The 15486-nt window shown below is 45.4% G+C and overlaps 2 protein-coding genes across 2 annotated transcripts in view; both read right to left on the bottom strand.

Annotated features, from left to right (window-relative positions):
- Positions 1–4101, bottom strand: part of LOC114064841 (glutathione S-transferase) — a 10957-nt gene extending 6856 nt beyond the window's left edge. Inside the window, exons 1-3 of the mRNA XM_027898226.1 lie at positions 4051–4101; positions 3673–3753; positions 1089–1195 (exon numbers count right to left, since the gene is read on the bottom strand). Coding sequence (XP_027754027.1) covers positions 1089–1175 — 87 coding nt within the window. The 5' untranslated portion in view covers positions 1176–1195; positions 3673–3753; positions 4051–4101. The remainder of the gene's footprint in view (positions 1–1088; positions 1196–3672; positions 3754–4050) is intronic.
- A 2088-nt stretch (positions 4102–6189) lies between these two features.
- Positions 6190–13359, bottom strand: LOC114064843 (glutathione S-transferase-like). The gene is made up of 6 exons (XM_027898230.1): positions 13258–13359; positions 12529–12580; positions 7898–8030; positions 6884–7025; positions 6658–6789; positions 6190–6338 (listed from the first exon to the last, which is right to left on the bottom strand). Exons 1-6 carry the CDS (start codon positions 13342–13344, stop codon positions 6219–6221), a joined length of 666 nt encoding a protein of 221 aa, XP_027754031.1. The 5' UTR covers positions 13345–13359; the 3' UTR covers positions 6190–6218.
- Between the last annotated feature and the right edge of the window lie 2127 nt (positions 13360–15486).

Genomic DNA, 15486 nt, shown 5'->3' with positions numbered 1-15486 from the left:
TTCGGGGTCCCTCTTTGAAGGTACCAGTTCAAGCTTTTATTCTGTTGTTGCACCATGATTAAATTATTTTTAAGAACTTCTGGAGTGGCTCCTGGATGGCCAGACAGGAAAGTTTCCTCAACAGATCCCCTACTCCTATTCTTCATCTCTGCTCCAGCAAATAACCAAGGACTATAATGTCCCCAACATATGGTATTGTATACTGCATTATGCTCCAAATAAAGCTTCCCCAGCATAAAGACCAGTCTACTCACCTGCATGAACCGTTAACAGCTACCAAATCGTTCATTTGAAAGCAGCCAATGCCACATGAAATATTAAAAATTTTTTTTGTAAGTTATGCATGCCTCCGTTACACAGCATTTACCTCCTTCTTTCCCTTGCTGTTTCGGTTTGGTGTTTTGTTTTTTTTTTTAAGTAAGGACATTTGAATGAGAAGATCTTTGTCATCTCAGCACTCATGCTCTGCAGCTTCTCTGTCAGCAACACTGACAAGTAAGTTAAAAAAGCTTTTTATGTCCAATGGAATATAAATAGTTTCAAAGAACTGTATTCAGACAAAAACTTAATGTAGAAATTAAGATGCCTTAGGATGGTCTTTACCTGATGTTTATCTATATAACCCCCCTACTGCTGCCTTTAGAGTAGATCTGCTGATTTACCCTACTCAGGTCCTGACGCAAAGAATGAAAAGCACTTTGTTTGGAGATAATGTTCTAAAGTTTTCATGCGGTATGCATGGCCTTTCAGTGGAGAAGAATCATGAGACACAGGGAATTTATGAGCATTGAGAAAAAGTCAGAGATAGATGTTTTTGTCTGTAGCAACAATTTAAGATCTCATCTTAAAGAACGTTTCAAAACCTATTAATTGTCTTTGTGTGTTAAAATCCTTTTACTGCACAACTATTGCTCAAGGCATACATGAAGTACAGCATGAAAGTGTATCACTGAATCTAAGCATCCTGCATCACAATATACAAATTTGTGCCTATCCCTAAGCAGAGATGCAGTTGGGAAACATTTCCTGAGAATACCTATTTTAATCAGAGATTAATCTGATCACTTTATAAAAAAAAAGGTACAAACCTCAACCCCAGCTGCTGCTAACAGCCATCGGATTGACTCCATCTTCCCCCTTCCCTTGGTGTAGTGCAGCTTGGGTTTCCCCGCCATGATTTCAGAGTTCTTGTTTCCTAATAAATTCAAGATGATGATTTTACAGGAAGAATGTTTTAAATTAGCATTTAAAATGTTCCACTTCAGCCTACTTAAAACAGTTGGATGAATGTGAAAGTAGAATAATCAAGGCCAAGACAGTCGGGCTTGATGCAACTACGTTTTCTGTGGATTAATGGAATAAAAGAAAAGGTACACACTACCAGAATATGCAACAATTCAAAATCGCATCATGACAGAACATAACAAGCATCTACTAAACCCTATACCTATCTTCAAAAATATTCATGTAGTTTTTACAGCTCTTAAGAGTTTTACAACCAAAGCAGAACTGTAAGATATTCCTGAATAAACACATTTTTAACCTTGCAGTGATGCAATATCTTTAGCAGGTGTTGGGTTTTGTGACAGCATCCATATCATATCAAACTTGAAAATGTATGTCAAATGAACTGCTTCCAAAGAACACCAACCCAGCAACATCAGGTTTCACCTCTCTCATAGGACAATTCAGAGCCCTATATTTCTGTGCCTTTACAAATATGAGCTTTTAAAAGCAATGTATTTCATCAGGCCTGCTCACTTCTCTATTTAGCTAGTTCTGTTACAGTTAAACTGTAACAAGGATTTATACCCTATTTGCTCCAAAAACTAAACCTGAAAATCGAAACCAAACAAATGGGACAGTGACCTCTGCTCGGCAGATAAGGCCTGATAATGCCCCCAGCAGCAGGGGGCTGAAGTCAGCCCACCAGATGATAGCAATGGGATAAAACACTTTGTCTTTTCAAATTTCCCCAACACATGCAGTCACATGCCATAGTATGACATCGGCAGCTGATGTGAGCTTGCCCAGTGCTGGAAACAAAGCTATCATTGTATTCTTATCACTAATGGGTCCCAGATAAATGAGGCAGATTTCATTAGAGGACAGAGTCACAGACTAACAGAATGCTTCATTGTTAAGCCAAGGTTTTATCTATTTACAGGCAGGCTTATTTATCCTTGCGTAGACTTAACAATACATAATTGAGCCACAATATGGAAATTTTGGCCATAATCCCAAAGGCATCAACAAAGAGGCACAAACAAACAGCACAACAGTGAGAGGGAAGACAGAATCCCTGGCCCTCTCCACTGAAGTTCTTCGTGTTGAGTGGTATCTTCAGGCCCTTTAGCAAATAGCAATTGCTCTATTAGGGACTGGAGTCACAGGAGAAATGTGGTGCCTCTGTCCAAACTTCAGGTCTTCAAAAGCAATGCTCAGCTCCCACCTAGCCCTGGCAACATCTGTATCCCCTGACACCTCAGTCTCTTGTAACAAAGTTCTCCTAATAAAAAAATATATGCTTGATAATAAGGACTTGATTATGTCTTGACTGGATTTGGCATCCAGTCTGCAGCTGCTGGATGTCTAGCTAGATTCCTGACATCTGAACAGCAATAAGGCATTCAGAGAAGTGACTTGTCACAGCTCCCTTACCAGATCCTACCCACAGAAGACCATGACTTATGTTCCATTTCTAGTTCCTGTATGTGTGTGAATTATGCTATACCAAGTAAGAGAGCTCTCAGCCTTCCATATTTCAAAATTACTTAAGAACTGCACTTGGACCTTCACAAACTGGACAAGTATTCTAACTTCCAGCATGTGGGATCAAGCCTGGGAAACACACTTTTAATGACAGGCTAGCATTGCAGAAAGAGCAAATTTCCCTGACTGTTCCCCAAAGCAGAGGTGAAGCTGATAAAACTCAGCCCAGTCAGAGCTCTGCTTGCTGCTGTCAGCCCAATACTCTGCTCAAGACAGCTGGGAAAGCTGAAGAGCAGAATAAGTGTCAGTGAAAAAAATTTCAGGTGTCAACATCACCCATATTTGTTCATCACAGTTCCTTTTGCAGATTGGCCAAGGGCTGAGTCTTTTTGTTTGGATAAGAAAAACCTTTTATCTTCCTGGAAATACACTGCCTTAGGCCTGACTTTGGGGTTTAGGCTGAACAAATACATAGGGTTGCAAGGTATTTTGGTGACCCAGTTATGGCTCTCTACTGCATATCCATTTATAAAACAGTAAGTCATGAAAGAGTAGCAAAATTGGTAAATTATCTTTCTTGAATAATAGACTTGAAAATGAATCTCATATTTTCCTGATGTTTTAGGGCATTAGACCTTCCTTGGACCTCAGCCAAGCAGGTACTGCTACTGCTGTGATCACTGTATTAAAACAAACAAAAAAAAACATGCAATTTTGTCCAGAACAATTCAGGCACTAGCCTTCTAAATTCACAAGCAAGTGAATTTAACAATAAGCTCATAATCTGCTCCAAAATCTTAAATTTTCTTCTTAATTGGATATGGACCCAGAAGTAGTTCTCCGCAGCAATGCTCCTCAAACTCAGCCCGTACAGGGCCGTTCCAGCAGAACGACCTTACACACAGCACTGCATCGAGCCCGGCTCGGCCTCCGGGCTGTCTTAAAACTGTAACTGCTTACCGGCGTCTGGTTTCCACTGGGACTCAGGACAAGCCTGGATTCAAAATGCGTTCCTTCCACCGCCCCAGCCAGGAGGAGTGTCTGGACGAGATAAAAGGCAAATTACTCCCAGAGATTGTAAAACATGCACTCCAAACAGCAGTTCTTCAGGATACCTGCTGAACCTACTCAGCGAACATGCACAAGCACCCGCCCGTCCGAGCTCCCTGCTGCAGAAGAGACGCTGGGGAATAACCCCTGCACAAACTCCCTGGAGCAGCACGGCCGGACACTCCAGCGCGTTTCTCGAGTGTCCATCGGTCCGCCACGCACCTTCCCTCTGCCCTCCCGGCAAGACCCACAACCCCGCCGAGCCCCCCGCCCCAGTACCGTGTGCTCCGTGTGCTCGGGCCGCTCCGCCGCCACAGCGCCCGCACCGCCCGGGCAGCGCCGCCACACGGCCCGCCTGCCCGCCCGGCCCCCTCCAACACGCCGGCCCCCGGGAGGCGGCCGCTCCTCCCCTCGGCTGCCTCCGCGGCCGGGCTGTGTCCACTGCCAGCCCCGCAATTGGAGGACAGCCCGGCCACAGCTGTCCCGGCTTCCCGCTGTCAAGCTCCATCCCTAAGCCCTACGACCAGGGCTGACGGAAAAGCCGTCTCGGCCCTGTCCCTGGAGTCTTGTGGAGCGGCTGTGTGTGTTGCAAAATGCGGAATATGTAAACATTTTCCAACAAAAGGATGTTCTCTGATGTTTGATCTTTCTACCCTTTCAAGCCTAATCAACAGGAAAGGAAATTTAATCCATGAAACAGGTGGCAGCTAAGAAGCCACCTCTAAGTGAAAGAAAAATTACTTGTTGGTAGAATGGCCTTGTTAAGGTTTAGGGCCCAGCAGGTTTCAGTGATCTCAGACCTATGCAGGGTGTTAGCAAAGCTTGGAAAGAAGGATGTTCCACTAATAGTGGATACAAAGAATGCAGAATTTATGGGCCACAAGGACATCTGGCAGAACTCCCGAGATAAGGAAGAAACTAATAAAGACAATTTAGTGACTGTGCTGAATCAGCTCCAACTGGGTAAAAGGTAAGTCTGGCAGGGGGAGATCACGACCACCAACTCATGGTCCCCTGAGCCAAGAAACCCACTGACCCAAAAGAAGAGGGAGACTGAACATCTGGACTAGTTAGCAAGAGAAGTGAGGGAATCAGTAACCAGTAGAAGATGAAATAATAATGATTAGGAGAACCATGTAACTTATAGACAAAGAATATGAATGCCTTTGATTGCTAAAGTGTATAAATAGTAAAAAGTGTTGACAGTGAATGTACTTGCTTTGTGGAATACCAGCGAGCACCCAGGCTTGCACAGCTCTGAAATAAATGATCCAGGTCTCTCTCGATCATGTAATTATTGGCCAGTTGCACACCGGGTAACAAATCCAGTTTTTCTGAGCAGCATTTCCCCTGGGCTGGTTCTGAGGTGGCTGCACCTCAGGGACATGGCCGGGTCAGGAGCAGGCAGGCAACAGGCTTGGAGGCCCCCGAGGCGGCAGTGGGGTCGCAGGGATGTTGTGACTGGGGAGAGGCCGGGGCTGCAGCCCCATGAGCGGGTTGCCAGGCAATTGGTGTGCTGGGGGCTCTGGCTCTGCGTGTCCCAAGGGGGTCTGTGCTCAGGATCCTGGAACTGCCAGGCCAGGCCTGTAGACTGCACAGCACAGAGTCGGCAGCCACGCCCCAAGTTACTGCCTTGAATTTCTGACAATGCACAGCAGCTGCAAGTGCTGCCTGAAAGCCTCAGTGAGGAGGGAGAGAAATCGCTCGTGCAACACCTCTGTTTCATACATGCTTTCCTGCAGAAAAACGCTGGGGTTTACTCCTTTTTTATTCCTTTTTTTGATAATAAGGACTGATGGCAGATGCATGGCATTTCTTTTAAAGATACAAGTTTTAAACTTCACAGTTAGTGACAAGCACACTCAATCAAGTCTGCAAACTGCTTTTAGCTGCTACAATACACCTTTAGTTAAAGGAAATATTCGTGAAGCTGTAATATGTCCAGTCACAAAACAGAGGTGCAATAGGATCTCTGGTCCCAGCGTCCTCCAAGTGAAGCTCAGGGGAAAGCCAAATCCTAACCTGTCATCCCTATCTAACCAGAACCTGCATGCTTTTCCTGGCATTTCCCAGAACAAATACATCACCCACTGTTTGGGCTAAACTTTCATCATTTTCCAGCAATTCTTAGGAATGCCAGAACCAGAGAGCCCTTAGGCATGTAAGTAGCATCAAGAAGACAATTAACATCCTGGGCGTGAGTGTCAACAGTAAGACTTTTTTTCAGGTATTCTCTTTAGTAACTTAAGATATCTTGTGTTGTCCAATCTACTCCCTAATCAGTGAACTATTCCATCTACTGGTATGCTCGTATAGATTTCCCTTGGAAGTATTTGCAGTAGGCTCAAACCAGTTCTGTAGCTAAGGAAAGAGAGATCAAAAACCTTTCCACTCTTTTCATTCATTCCTTTTGCCACTATCAGCAAACACAGTGAAATGTGGCTTTAGGCTGCTGCTCAGGAGAAAATTGCCAGCACTTTGGGTACATCTTCTGGTCGCACTGGTGATTTCCTCTGGCTGCCAGGCTGCAGGAATTTCTTTATTGTAGGGATATTGCTTATTCTTGCTTTAAAACGCTACAAAACAAAACCAAAACAGCACTGTGCTTAAGAAGCATTGTAACTGTAAGACATTTTGATGTTATCCAACCTCTAAAAGTAACATCATGCATTGATGCTGCAGAAGAAACTACAGGCTTCCCTCTATTATGCATTTGTGGCTGCAAAGTCAGAAGGTGGCCATACTCAGCAGTGTTTGAGGACAGCTAAAACTACTTAGGATATTTGATAATTTTGGATGTCACTTCTCACCCTCCCACTCTCCCCTGATTCTCAGCCAGTTTAAATCAGCGGTCCTTTCCAATTCATTGTCCATTAAAACTGTCCATTCATTTACCTGCAAGAGAGGAAATTTGGCAAGTATATCAGGCTTGAACTCTTCTGCCATCAAAAGGATTTCAAGTAACTGCACATCTGCCCTGCTTAACTGGTTGCCAACAAGAAAGTCTTGTCCATGGTCTTTCAAAACCTAAAAAGAGAGAAGCAGATGATGTTTTGATTGTTGCTTAATATAATATTTTCAAAGCAAGGTCATAGATTATACACTTGTCCTTGCCACACACCTTCTCAAAGGCTGGGAAGTATCTGTTTGCGGCCTTGTCCATCATATTAGCAAAAAGTTGCTCCTTTTTATCTGCTGGTTCGAAATCATAGTTCATGAGTAGCTCATTCAGATCAAACATTCCTTCCACATACATATCGATTCTGAAAAGAATAGATCCAGTTGGTCAAGACAAACACAGTAGATCTGAGTGCCACAATAGCTATTGGCATAAACCTGCTGAGGTGCTGGGAAATCTCCACCTTTTCTATCTCACATCTATAGCTTGGAGTAGTTCCCTCCAGAATGCAGTTGCATCAAGGGACAGGGGAGGCGCTTGGGTGGAAGACAAATGCAAAGTGCCTAATCCACCCCTAAACACTGTCCCCCTTCCACTTCTCGCTAGAGGTGATACTTCTCTGAACTATGTTTTTTTTTGAACCTGAGTACAAAACTGGCAGGTGTGTCATCCAAACTTGTGTTAGAAATCCAGTCAGACATGGTAAGTTTAACAGTGGGTCTGTGCAACTTTTTAACAAATATCTTCACATTTCTTTACCATTCCTTATTAATTGGAAACATTTAAAAATACCTCAGGTCAAACCATGTGCCCTAAGAGTTCTGTTGTTAAAGAACCAGTTACTAATCCTAATGCAATTCTAATAACTGGCTGTTGGAAAGCAGGGGTTTTTTGTCTCCCTGTGTCTGATGTGGTGAAAATGCCTGTTGTGACATTCTGCAGGAGAAACTGAACAGGAGCAACAGGGAGGCAGTCTGCACTCCTGACTGCCTTCTTCTGAGAACTGTATTGCCCCTGGATTGATTGATGACTGATGAGCTGCCTTGCACCATGCTGCCCATCTAATCTAGCTGGCTATCACTGCCCTAGACATCACCTGCAGTCACAGTCTACACATGCTGCGTGAAGAGCTGTTCTATCACCCTGACTTTAGCCGAGAGCTGGGATATTCTTGTGTGACACAGAGCTGCAGTGTGAACTGCGGTCTAACAAGAAAACGTGGCACTGTTACAGTACAGGGCTCTCTCCTTCAGGTCCTTCCCATAGAGGTTGTACTTCGTTGCTATGTAGTTGGCAATGGCTCTGGTCTGCACCATCTTCATGCCGTCAATCTCCACCATTGGCACTTGCTGAAAGAGCAGGGATCCATCTAGGGAAAAGGGAAAAGGAAATAAGAAGACACTCAGTCTCTAAATGAGAACCATGAGTGGTTTCATTTAGAATCATTGAATCAACTTCTTGAAGATTCTCCAGATTTGAGCAAGCTCCCAAATGCAGAACTTGTAGCTTTCAGGCACTGTAAAAGACATGTGCTACATGGCCCTAACTCAGATGATTTTTGTGGAGAGTGATACAGATGAGAAGGACTGAAGGATGTGATGCAGCAGTTTCTGTCATGCATTGGTACGTATTATGGAAATCTGGACAATTTAAGGACTTTTCAGCATATAATGCAAATAAAAAAGCATACTATGTCTTTGTGGCTTCTATGTTGACTTTGCTGCACAACAGCATCTCATCTGTAGGTGGCAGGGGGGCCAAGTGATTATTCCTAAAGGAGAGCAGGACTGCAAATGCCAACCCGAGCTCAGCCTTTTTTCAAAAGCCAAGGGAAGAGCACAGACATGTAATATGCTTTGGAGGAAATGTGAATATCATGTTCATAAAGATGAAAGCTGAAGCTAGAAGATGAGTAGTTGCCTTGGGAAACAGGAATGCATCAGAGGTACAGGTTAAAGCCAGAAATCTGGAACTCTGTTTTCATGCAGATTATAAAACAACAACATTGTAGGCCACCTAAAATCATAGGATCATAGAATTAACGGGGTTGGAAGAGACCTCCGAGATCATCAAGTCCAACCCTTGATCCAACCCCACTCTGATTACTAGACATGGCACTCAGTGCCACATCCAGCCTCATCTTAAAAACCTCCAGGGATGGTGAATCCACCACCTCTCTGGGCAGGCCATTCCAATGCCTGATCACTCTCTCTGTAAGGAACTTCTTTCTAATATCCAACCTAAACCACCCCTGACAGAGCATAAGCCCGTGCCCTCTTGTCCTATTGCTGATTGCCTGGGAGAAGAGACCAACCCCCACCTGGCTACAACCTCCTTTCAGGTAGTTGTAGAGAGTGGTAAAGTCACCTCTGAGCCTCCTCTTCTCCAGACTAAACAACCCCTCAGCCTCTCCTCACAGGACTTGTGCTCAAGTCCCTTCACCAGCCTGGTTGCTCTTCTCTGGACCTGCTCCAGTACCTCAATATCCTTCCTGAACTGAGGGGCCCAGAACTGAACACAGCACTCCAGGTGTGGCCTCACCAGCACTGAGTACAGGGGAAGGATCACTTCCCTGCTCCTGCTGGTCACACTGTTCCTGATCCAGGCCAGGATGCCATTGGCCTTCTTGGCCACCTGGGCACACTGCTGGCTCATGTTCAGCTTCCTGTCAATCAGCACCCCCAGGTCCCTTTCTGCCTGGCTGCTCTCCAGCCACTCTGTGCCCAGCCTGTAGCGCTGCAGGGGGTTGTTGTGGCCAAAGTGCAGGACCCAGCACTTGGCCTTGTTGAACTTCATCACATTGGAATCGGCCCAACTCTCCAGCCTATCTGGGTCCCTCTGCAGAGCCCTCCTGCCTTCCAGCTGATCGACACTCCCTCCCAACTTGGTGTCGTCTGCAAATTTGCTGACGATGGACTCAATCCTCTCATCTAAATCATCGATAAAGATGATAAACGGGACTGGGCCCAGCACTGATCCCTGGGGGACACCACTGGTGACCGGCTGCCAGCTGGATGCAGCCCCTTTCACCAGCACTATCTGGGCCCGGCCCTCCAGCCAGTTCTTAACCCAGCACAGAGTGCCCCTGTCCAAGCCATGGGCTGCCAGCTTTTCCAGGAGTATATTATGGGAGACAGTGTCAAAGGCTTTGCTGAAGTCCAGATAGACACATCCACAATCTTCCCCTCATCCACCAGGCAGGTCACCTGATCATAAAAGGAGATCAGGTTGGTCAGACAGGATCTGCCCCTCCTAAACCCATGTTGGCTGGGTCTGATCCCTTGTCCATCCTGTAGCTGCTGTGTGATTGCACTCAGAATGATCTGCTCCATAACCTTGCCAGGCACTGAGGTCAGGCTGACAGGCCTGGAGTTTCCTGGGTCCTCCTTGCAGCCCTTTGTGTAGATTGGCGTGACATTCGCCAACTTCCAATCATCTGGGACCTCCCCAGAGAGCCAGGACTGTTGGTAAATGATGGAATGCGGCTTGACAAGCTTTTCTGCCAGCTCCCTCATCACCCTAGGATGGATCCCATCTGGTCCCATGGACTTGTGTGGATCCAGGTGGCTCAGTAAGTCACTGACTATTTCCTCCTGCAATACAGGGGGGCTGTTTGGCTTCCTGTCCCTGTCTACCAGCTCCAGAGGACAGTTGTCCCAAGGGCCACCTGTCCTACTGGTGAATACAGAGGCAAGGTAGGTGTTAAGTACCTCAGCCTTCTCCTTATCCCTGTTAACTATGTTCCCCCCCAAGTCCAACAAGGAATGGAGGTTTTCCTTGCCCCTCCTTTTGTTATTAATGTATTTATAGAAGCGCTTTTTGTTATCCTTAACTGAAGTAGCCAAATTGACTTCAAATTGCGCTTTTGTCTCTCTAATTTTCTTTCTGCATGACCTAGTTATACTCCTAAACTCATCCTGAGTAGCCAGCCCTATTTTCCACAGTCTGAAAGCTCTCTTTTTATCCCTGATTTCCTTCAGAATCTCCCTGTTCAACCAAGCTGGTCGTCTACCTCGCCGGCTTGCCTTTTGGCACACTGGTCCTGCCTGTTCCTGTGTACTCAAGACTTCCTTCTTGAAGCATGTCCATCCCTCCTGGACCCCCTTGTTTTCAAGGGTTTTTCCCCAGGGTATGCTCTGGACCAGTCTTCTGAACAGGCCAAAATCTGCCCTCCAGAAGTCCAGTGTAGAGGTTTTATTGGTGGCCTTCCTTGTGTCGCTGAGTATTGCAAACTCTATTATTTCATGGTCACTGTGGCCCAGACAGCCTCTGACCACCACATCTCCCACCAGCCCCTCTCTGTTTGTAAACAGCAGGTCTAGTGGGGCCCCACCCTGGTAGATTCATTTACCAGCTGGAGCAGGAAATTATCCTCTATACATTCCAGGGATCTCTTAGACTGCCTCCTCTCTGCCATGTTGAGCTCCCAGCAGATATCTGGCAGGGTGAAGTCGCCTACAAGAACAAGGGCTGGCGATTTTGAGACATCCACCAGCTGCTTGTAGAATAATTCATCCCTTTCATCATCCTGGTTGGGTGTCTATAACAGACTCCCATTCGGATGTCAGCCTTGTTGAACTTCTCCCTGATTCTGATCCACAGGCACTCGACCTTATCATTGGTGACCTCAAGTTCTACAGAGTCAAGGGACTCTAACATACAGAGCCACCCCTCCACCTCTCCTACCCTGCCTGTCCTTTCTGAAGAGCTTGTAGCCATCCATGGCAGCACTCCAGTCATGCAAGTCATCCCACCACATTTCTGTGATGGTAACTATGTCAGAGCTTTCCTGCTGCACGATGGCTTCCAGCTCCTCCTGTTTGTTGCCCATGCTGCATGCATTGATGTACATGCACTTCAGCTGGGCTGCTGATTTTACTCTTAACTCAAGCTTTTCATCCCTGGGCTTCTCTTTGGAGAGCGTGGATTAAACCCCTTCCCCCTTCAAACCTAGTTTAAAGCCCTCCTGATGAGCCCCGCTAACTTATGGGTTACAGTCCTTTTGCCCCTCCTAGATACATAAAGCCCATCTGATTTAAAAGACTGGGTACCGTGGAGTTTGCTCCATGGTCAAACAACCCAAAATTTTGACGGCAGCACCAATCCTTTAGCCACCTAATGATAAGGTAGGCTTTCCTACTCTTTTCCTCATTCATCTCCTCATTCATTCCAGCAAGTACAGGAACTGAGGCAAATACTACCTGTGTGCCTGTCCTCTGAACTGATCTACCCAGTGCCTTGAAATCCTTTTTGATTGCCCTGGCACTTCTTCTATTAATATCATCACTGCCAGCCTGGATTACCAACAGTGGATAGTAATCTAAGGTTCAAATTAGCTCAGGAAGTCTCTTACCTGACTTGATAATGAATAATGAATTTGATGTGATGACAAAAACCTTTACTGTGATAGGACAGGAGGCAATGGACACAAACTGAATCAAAGGAGAGTCAGTCATCTGACCATAAAGAAAGGCTCTTTTACTGTGGGAAGTTACTGTACATCAGCAAAGGTTGCCCAGAGAGCCTCCGTCCTTGGAAATACTTAGACCTCAGCTGGACATGGTCCTGGGCACCTGGCTTGTAGGGGGTGTTGCTTGAAGAGGGGAGGTGGAGTAGATGATCTCAACAGGTCCCTTCTCACCTCAGCCCTTCCATGATTCCGTGAAGATTGAAGCAACCGGGTGGATGATGCCATCTAACACACTGCAGTGTGCGTTTGTGATACCTCATGCACAGTCAAGTCTAGACTTTCTTTCTAAGAGACTAAGACTTCTTGGGTGTTCTCAGACAAATTATTCTATTGCTATTGTTGTTGTTGTTATCATTATCACTGTTAGTGTTATTATTAAATAGTGAGGGTATCTTACCCTTCCGTAACTTATCCAGATCATCCTTTTTTTCCAGATAAGATTCTTCAAACTGCAAGAAATAGAGAAGAAAAGTTCAGCTGTCGTTCCATGTTTTAGCTTCTTCCTCATTTAGACAATGAAGGCACAAAGAGCTGTGTTTGGGGCATTTTAGTTTTGAAAAAATAAATAACATTTGAAAGCTTTCTGGTGCAATGGCCATCACCATGACAAAAACTCACAGCTCACAAAAACTCACCGATCCCCACACTCCCCTCTGCTTCAATATCAGAAAGTCTTAGTGGTAAAAAAGAAAACTTTGATTTATAATGTAAAGTACCTGCAGGGGTAAGCTACACTGTAGCAGCAAAATTAGTCCTTTGCTATTTTGAACCTTGAAATTTAACTGAAGCTCTTCAGAATTGGAAGTGCTCAAGCACTGTGATCAGAAGTTAAGAAGCCAGGTTCTGCTGCTGTGGTTTTAATTGTTTCTTTCACTAGCTACAGGGGAGAGGCATCTGTGGTGCTACCAGTAGGCCTGGCACAAGATGCGTGCAAGTGAGACAGGAACTTGCCTCCTGCTTAGGGTAAGCTCAGAGTCATTGTTGGCTTGGTCAGCAATGCAGTAAATGGAAGTACTTGGAAGCTGCAGGTCAGTCAGTCAGTTAGTCACTCAGTGACATTTTTCACAGGGAACATTAAAAGTACATGTTTGTAACATGCTCTTAGTGTAAGAAAACAGAGGCAAACCTCAACTCCAGCTGCTGCCAGCAGCCACCGTATTGGTTCCATTCGGCCTCGTCCATCGAAGTAGTGCAGCTTGGGTTTCCCAGACATGTTTCCACGTGCCGGATAGTTTCTTGCTATTTGGAATAAAGAAACAGGTTTTGCAAAATAAAGATTCAGAATGCTGGGTTTAGGTCTCTAATTGGTTTCAAAATTGTCCTGTTTGAAACCAAGGATTTATGGTTCAAGACTTTCCTCAGATTAATAAAGGAGGTAGAAGTTAGACTACACTGAGGACCCCATTGTATCATCCCTCCTTGATAATATCTTTTATACATGCAGCTTAGTTAAGCAGAACTCTGTACTAAGAGCCATTGGCCCAGATCAGAGAACAAGCAAACCAAAACCATTGGAATCCAAAGTGCTCTGCTCTGACCAAAAGGCAGATTGTGCTTTCTCTTTATTTTGGCACTATCTCAACATACAGTTTACTGATTCATCAGATACACAATATTAACTCAGCAATTCCTGGGCTTTCAAGAGCTCCCTTTTTTCATCCTCCATGATAAAGGGGCAGGAAGGAATATTTTTCCCTCTTGTAAGCATTCAGTCTCTTTTATAACACTCCCTGCTCCAGTGAATTTTTAGACAAGCCGCCAAAGACACAGAAATTAATTTTGTCTCTGATAACATCAGATTTGCCTTTACCACTGGCAGAGCCAAAGGACAGTGCCCTGTTTGGACAATTCCAACTTTGCTGGAATATAAAGCAGCAACAGTTTCTAGGCGGATCACCAGCCACCCCATTTCAGAACCATGTGTGCACAGCAGTGGCAAACACGCAGACAGGGCCTGGTTTATACCACCTCCACAGTTATTAACACCGTGTCAATAATAAAGCTAAAGCATTACCTGCAGCTAAGGGGAAATGGCTAAAACCCACCATAGTCCCCTTTTAAATAACGTATCAGCTTCTGTCGTGGTTTTGCCCACCAGCCCATCCCTGGGGCTGAGGATGGTTTTTTCCAGGTAATTTCCGAACAAAAAGGCCAATCAAAAGTCCAGTAACGCCTTTGCTAATTACATCTTCAAGAAAACGGAAGAGAAGGTTGTTGGCGCAGTTGAAATTAGTAGCAGCAGCCATGTAGGGGAAAAGAATAGCGGGCCCAAGCAGGGCCAGACTCCCTCCCCCCCGGCTTGGGCCGGGGTGGGGGGAGTAGGTGCAGCACTGAAGTCCTCCCTTCTCTCTTGTACAAGAGTGAAGAAGAAAAAAAGTTTGAAAGATGAACTGTTTGAACAGAAACAGCTGTGGAAGAATTCCAGCTGAAAGATAACGGAGCTTCCAAGGTCGAAGCTGGCAAGCAGCAAGAAAAGTGCGAAAGGGGGGGCTTGTTTCCCCCCTGCCTTTTCGCTCTCTCTCCTCAGCAGGGAAAAGACTGAGAAATAATCCCTGCTACTTGTAAAAGCTTGCTGGAGTAAGGAGACCCCCCATGCAGCTGACAGAAGAGTCTGTGAATGTACCAAAGAGAACCGAGACTTCATGAGAAGGACTGAAGTGAGGCAGAGTCCTGGTGGAAATTTGTGACCCTGAGGGAAACCTGTGCTGGAGCAGTGACGACTCAGGTGGAATACTGGGATCCGTGTGTGTGTGGATCTATACTACTGTTGAAGATTTTGTAACCCTGAGAAAATCTCATGCTGGAGCGAGACGGCCCATGTGAGATGTTGGGATCCGTGCGTGTGTGGATCCGTGCTAGACCCATGCCGAGAAGTCTATCAAGGACTGTTCTCCCATGGGGAGGGACCTCCATAGGGAAACAGGGGTGAACTCTTAAGCCATTATCCCCTGTAACTCTGTGGAAGAAGATCCATAGTAAGCAAGTGTCCCCTTGCAAGCCTATGGAAGGAAGACCCTTCAAGACCTGGGTAACCCCCAGCCTTCGGTCTTAGCCCAGGAGGGAGGTAAGCCCAGCCCTGGAAGCTAACACAGAGCAAGAAGGAGAGAGAAGAAGTTCCAACTGCAATGAAAATACTGCTGCTGCTGAAGATCTGTTGCTAGAGGGAGAGAACTGGAACTCCAAAAATACAGAGTGGGACTACTTCTTCTCCTTGGACTAGTATAAAAGGGAAGAAGTACTTCTGTAAATATATAACACTTCAACTTGAGTAGAAATTGTTATAGATATAGTTCTTTAGTTTTTAATTTATTAGTAATTTTTACTTTACTAGTAATAAATGTTTATACTATTTTTC

Source organism: Empidonax traillii, unplaced genomic scaffold (genome assembly GCF_003031625.1).
Source record: "Empidonax traillii isolate 1590-97213 ecotype Southwest subspecies unplaced genomic scaffold, ASM303162v1 scaffold585:size537962, whole genome shotgun sequence".
Taxonomy (NCBI): Eukaryota; Metazoa; Chordata; class Aves; order Passeriformes; family Tyrannidae; genus Empidonax; species Empidonax traillii.
This window is presented reverse-complemented; position numbering and strand designations above follow the sequence as displayed.

Bases quoted from the DNA above. Each gene is read 5' to 3' on its own strand.
- LOC114064843 (XM_027898230.1), bottom strand. From the start codon at position 13,344: ATGTCTGGGAAACCCAAGCTGCACTACTTCGATGGACGAGGCCGAATG. The intron at 8,031-12,528 runs GTAAGATACCCT...CCTTTTCCCTAG, and splicing joins TCTGGATAAGTTACGGAAGG to ATGGATCCCTGCTCTTTCAG. The intron at 6,339-6,657 runs GTAAATGAATGG...TTTGTTTTGTAG, and splicing joins CCAAATTTCCTCTCTTGCAG to CGTTTTAAAGCAAGAATAAG.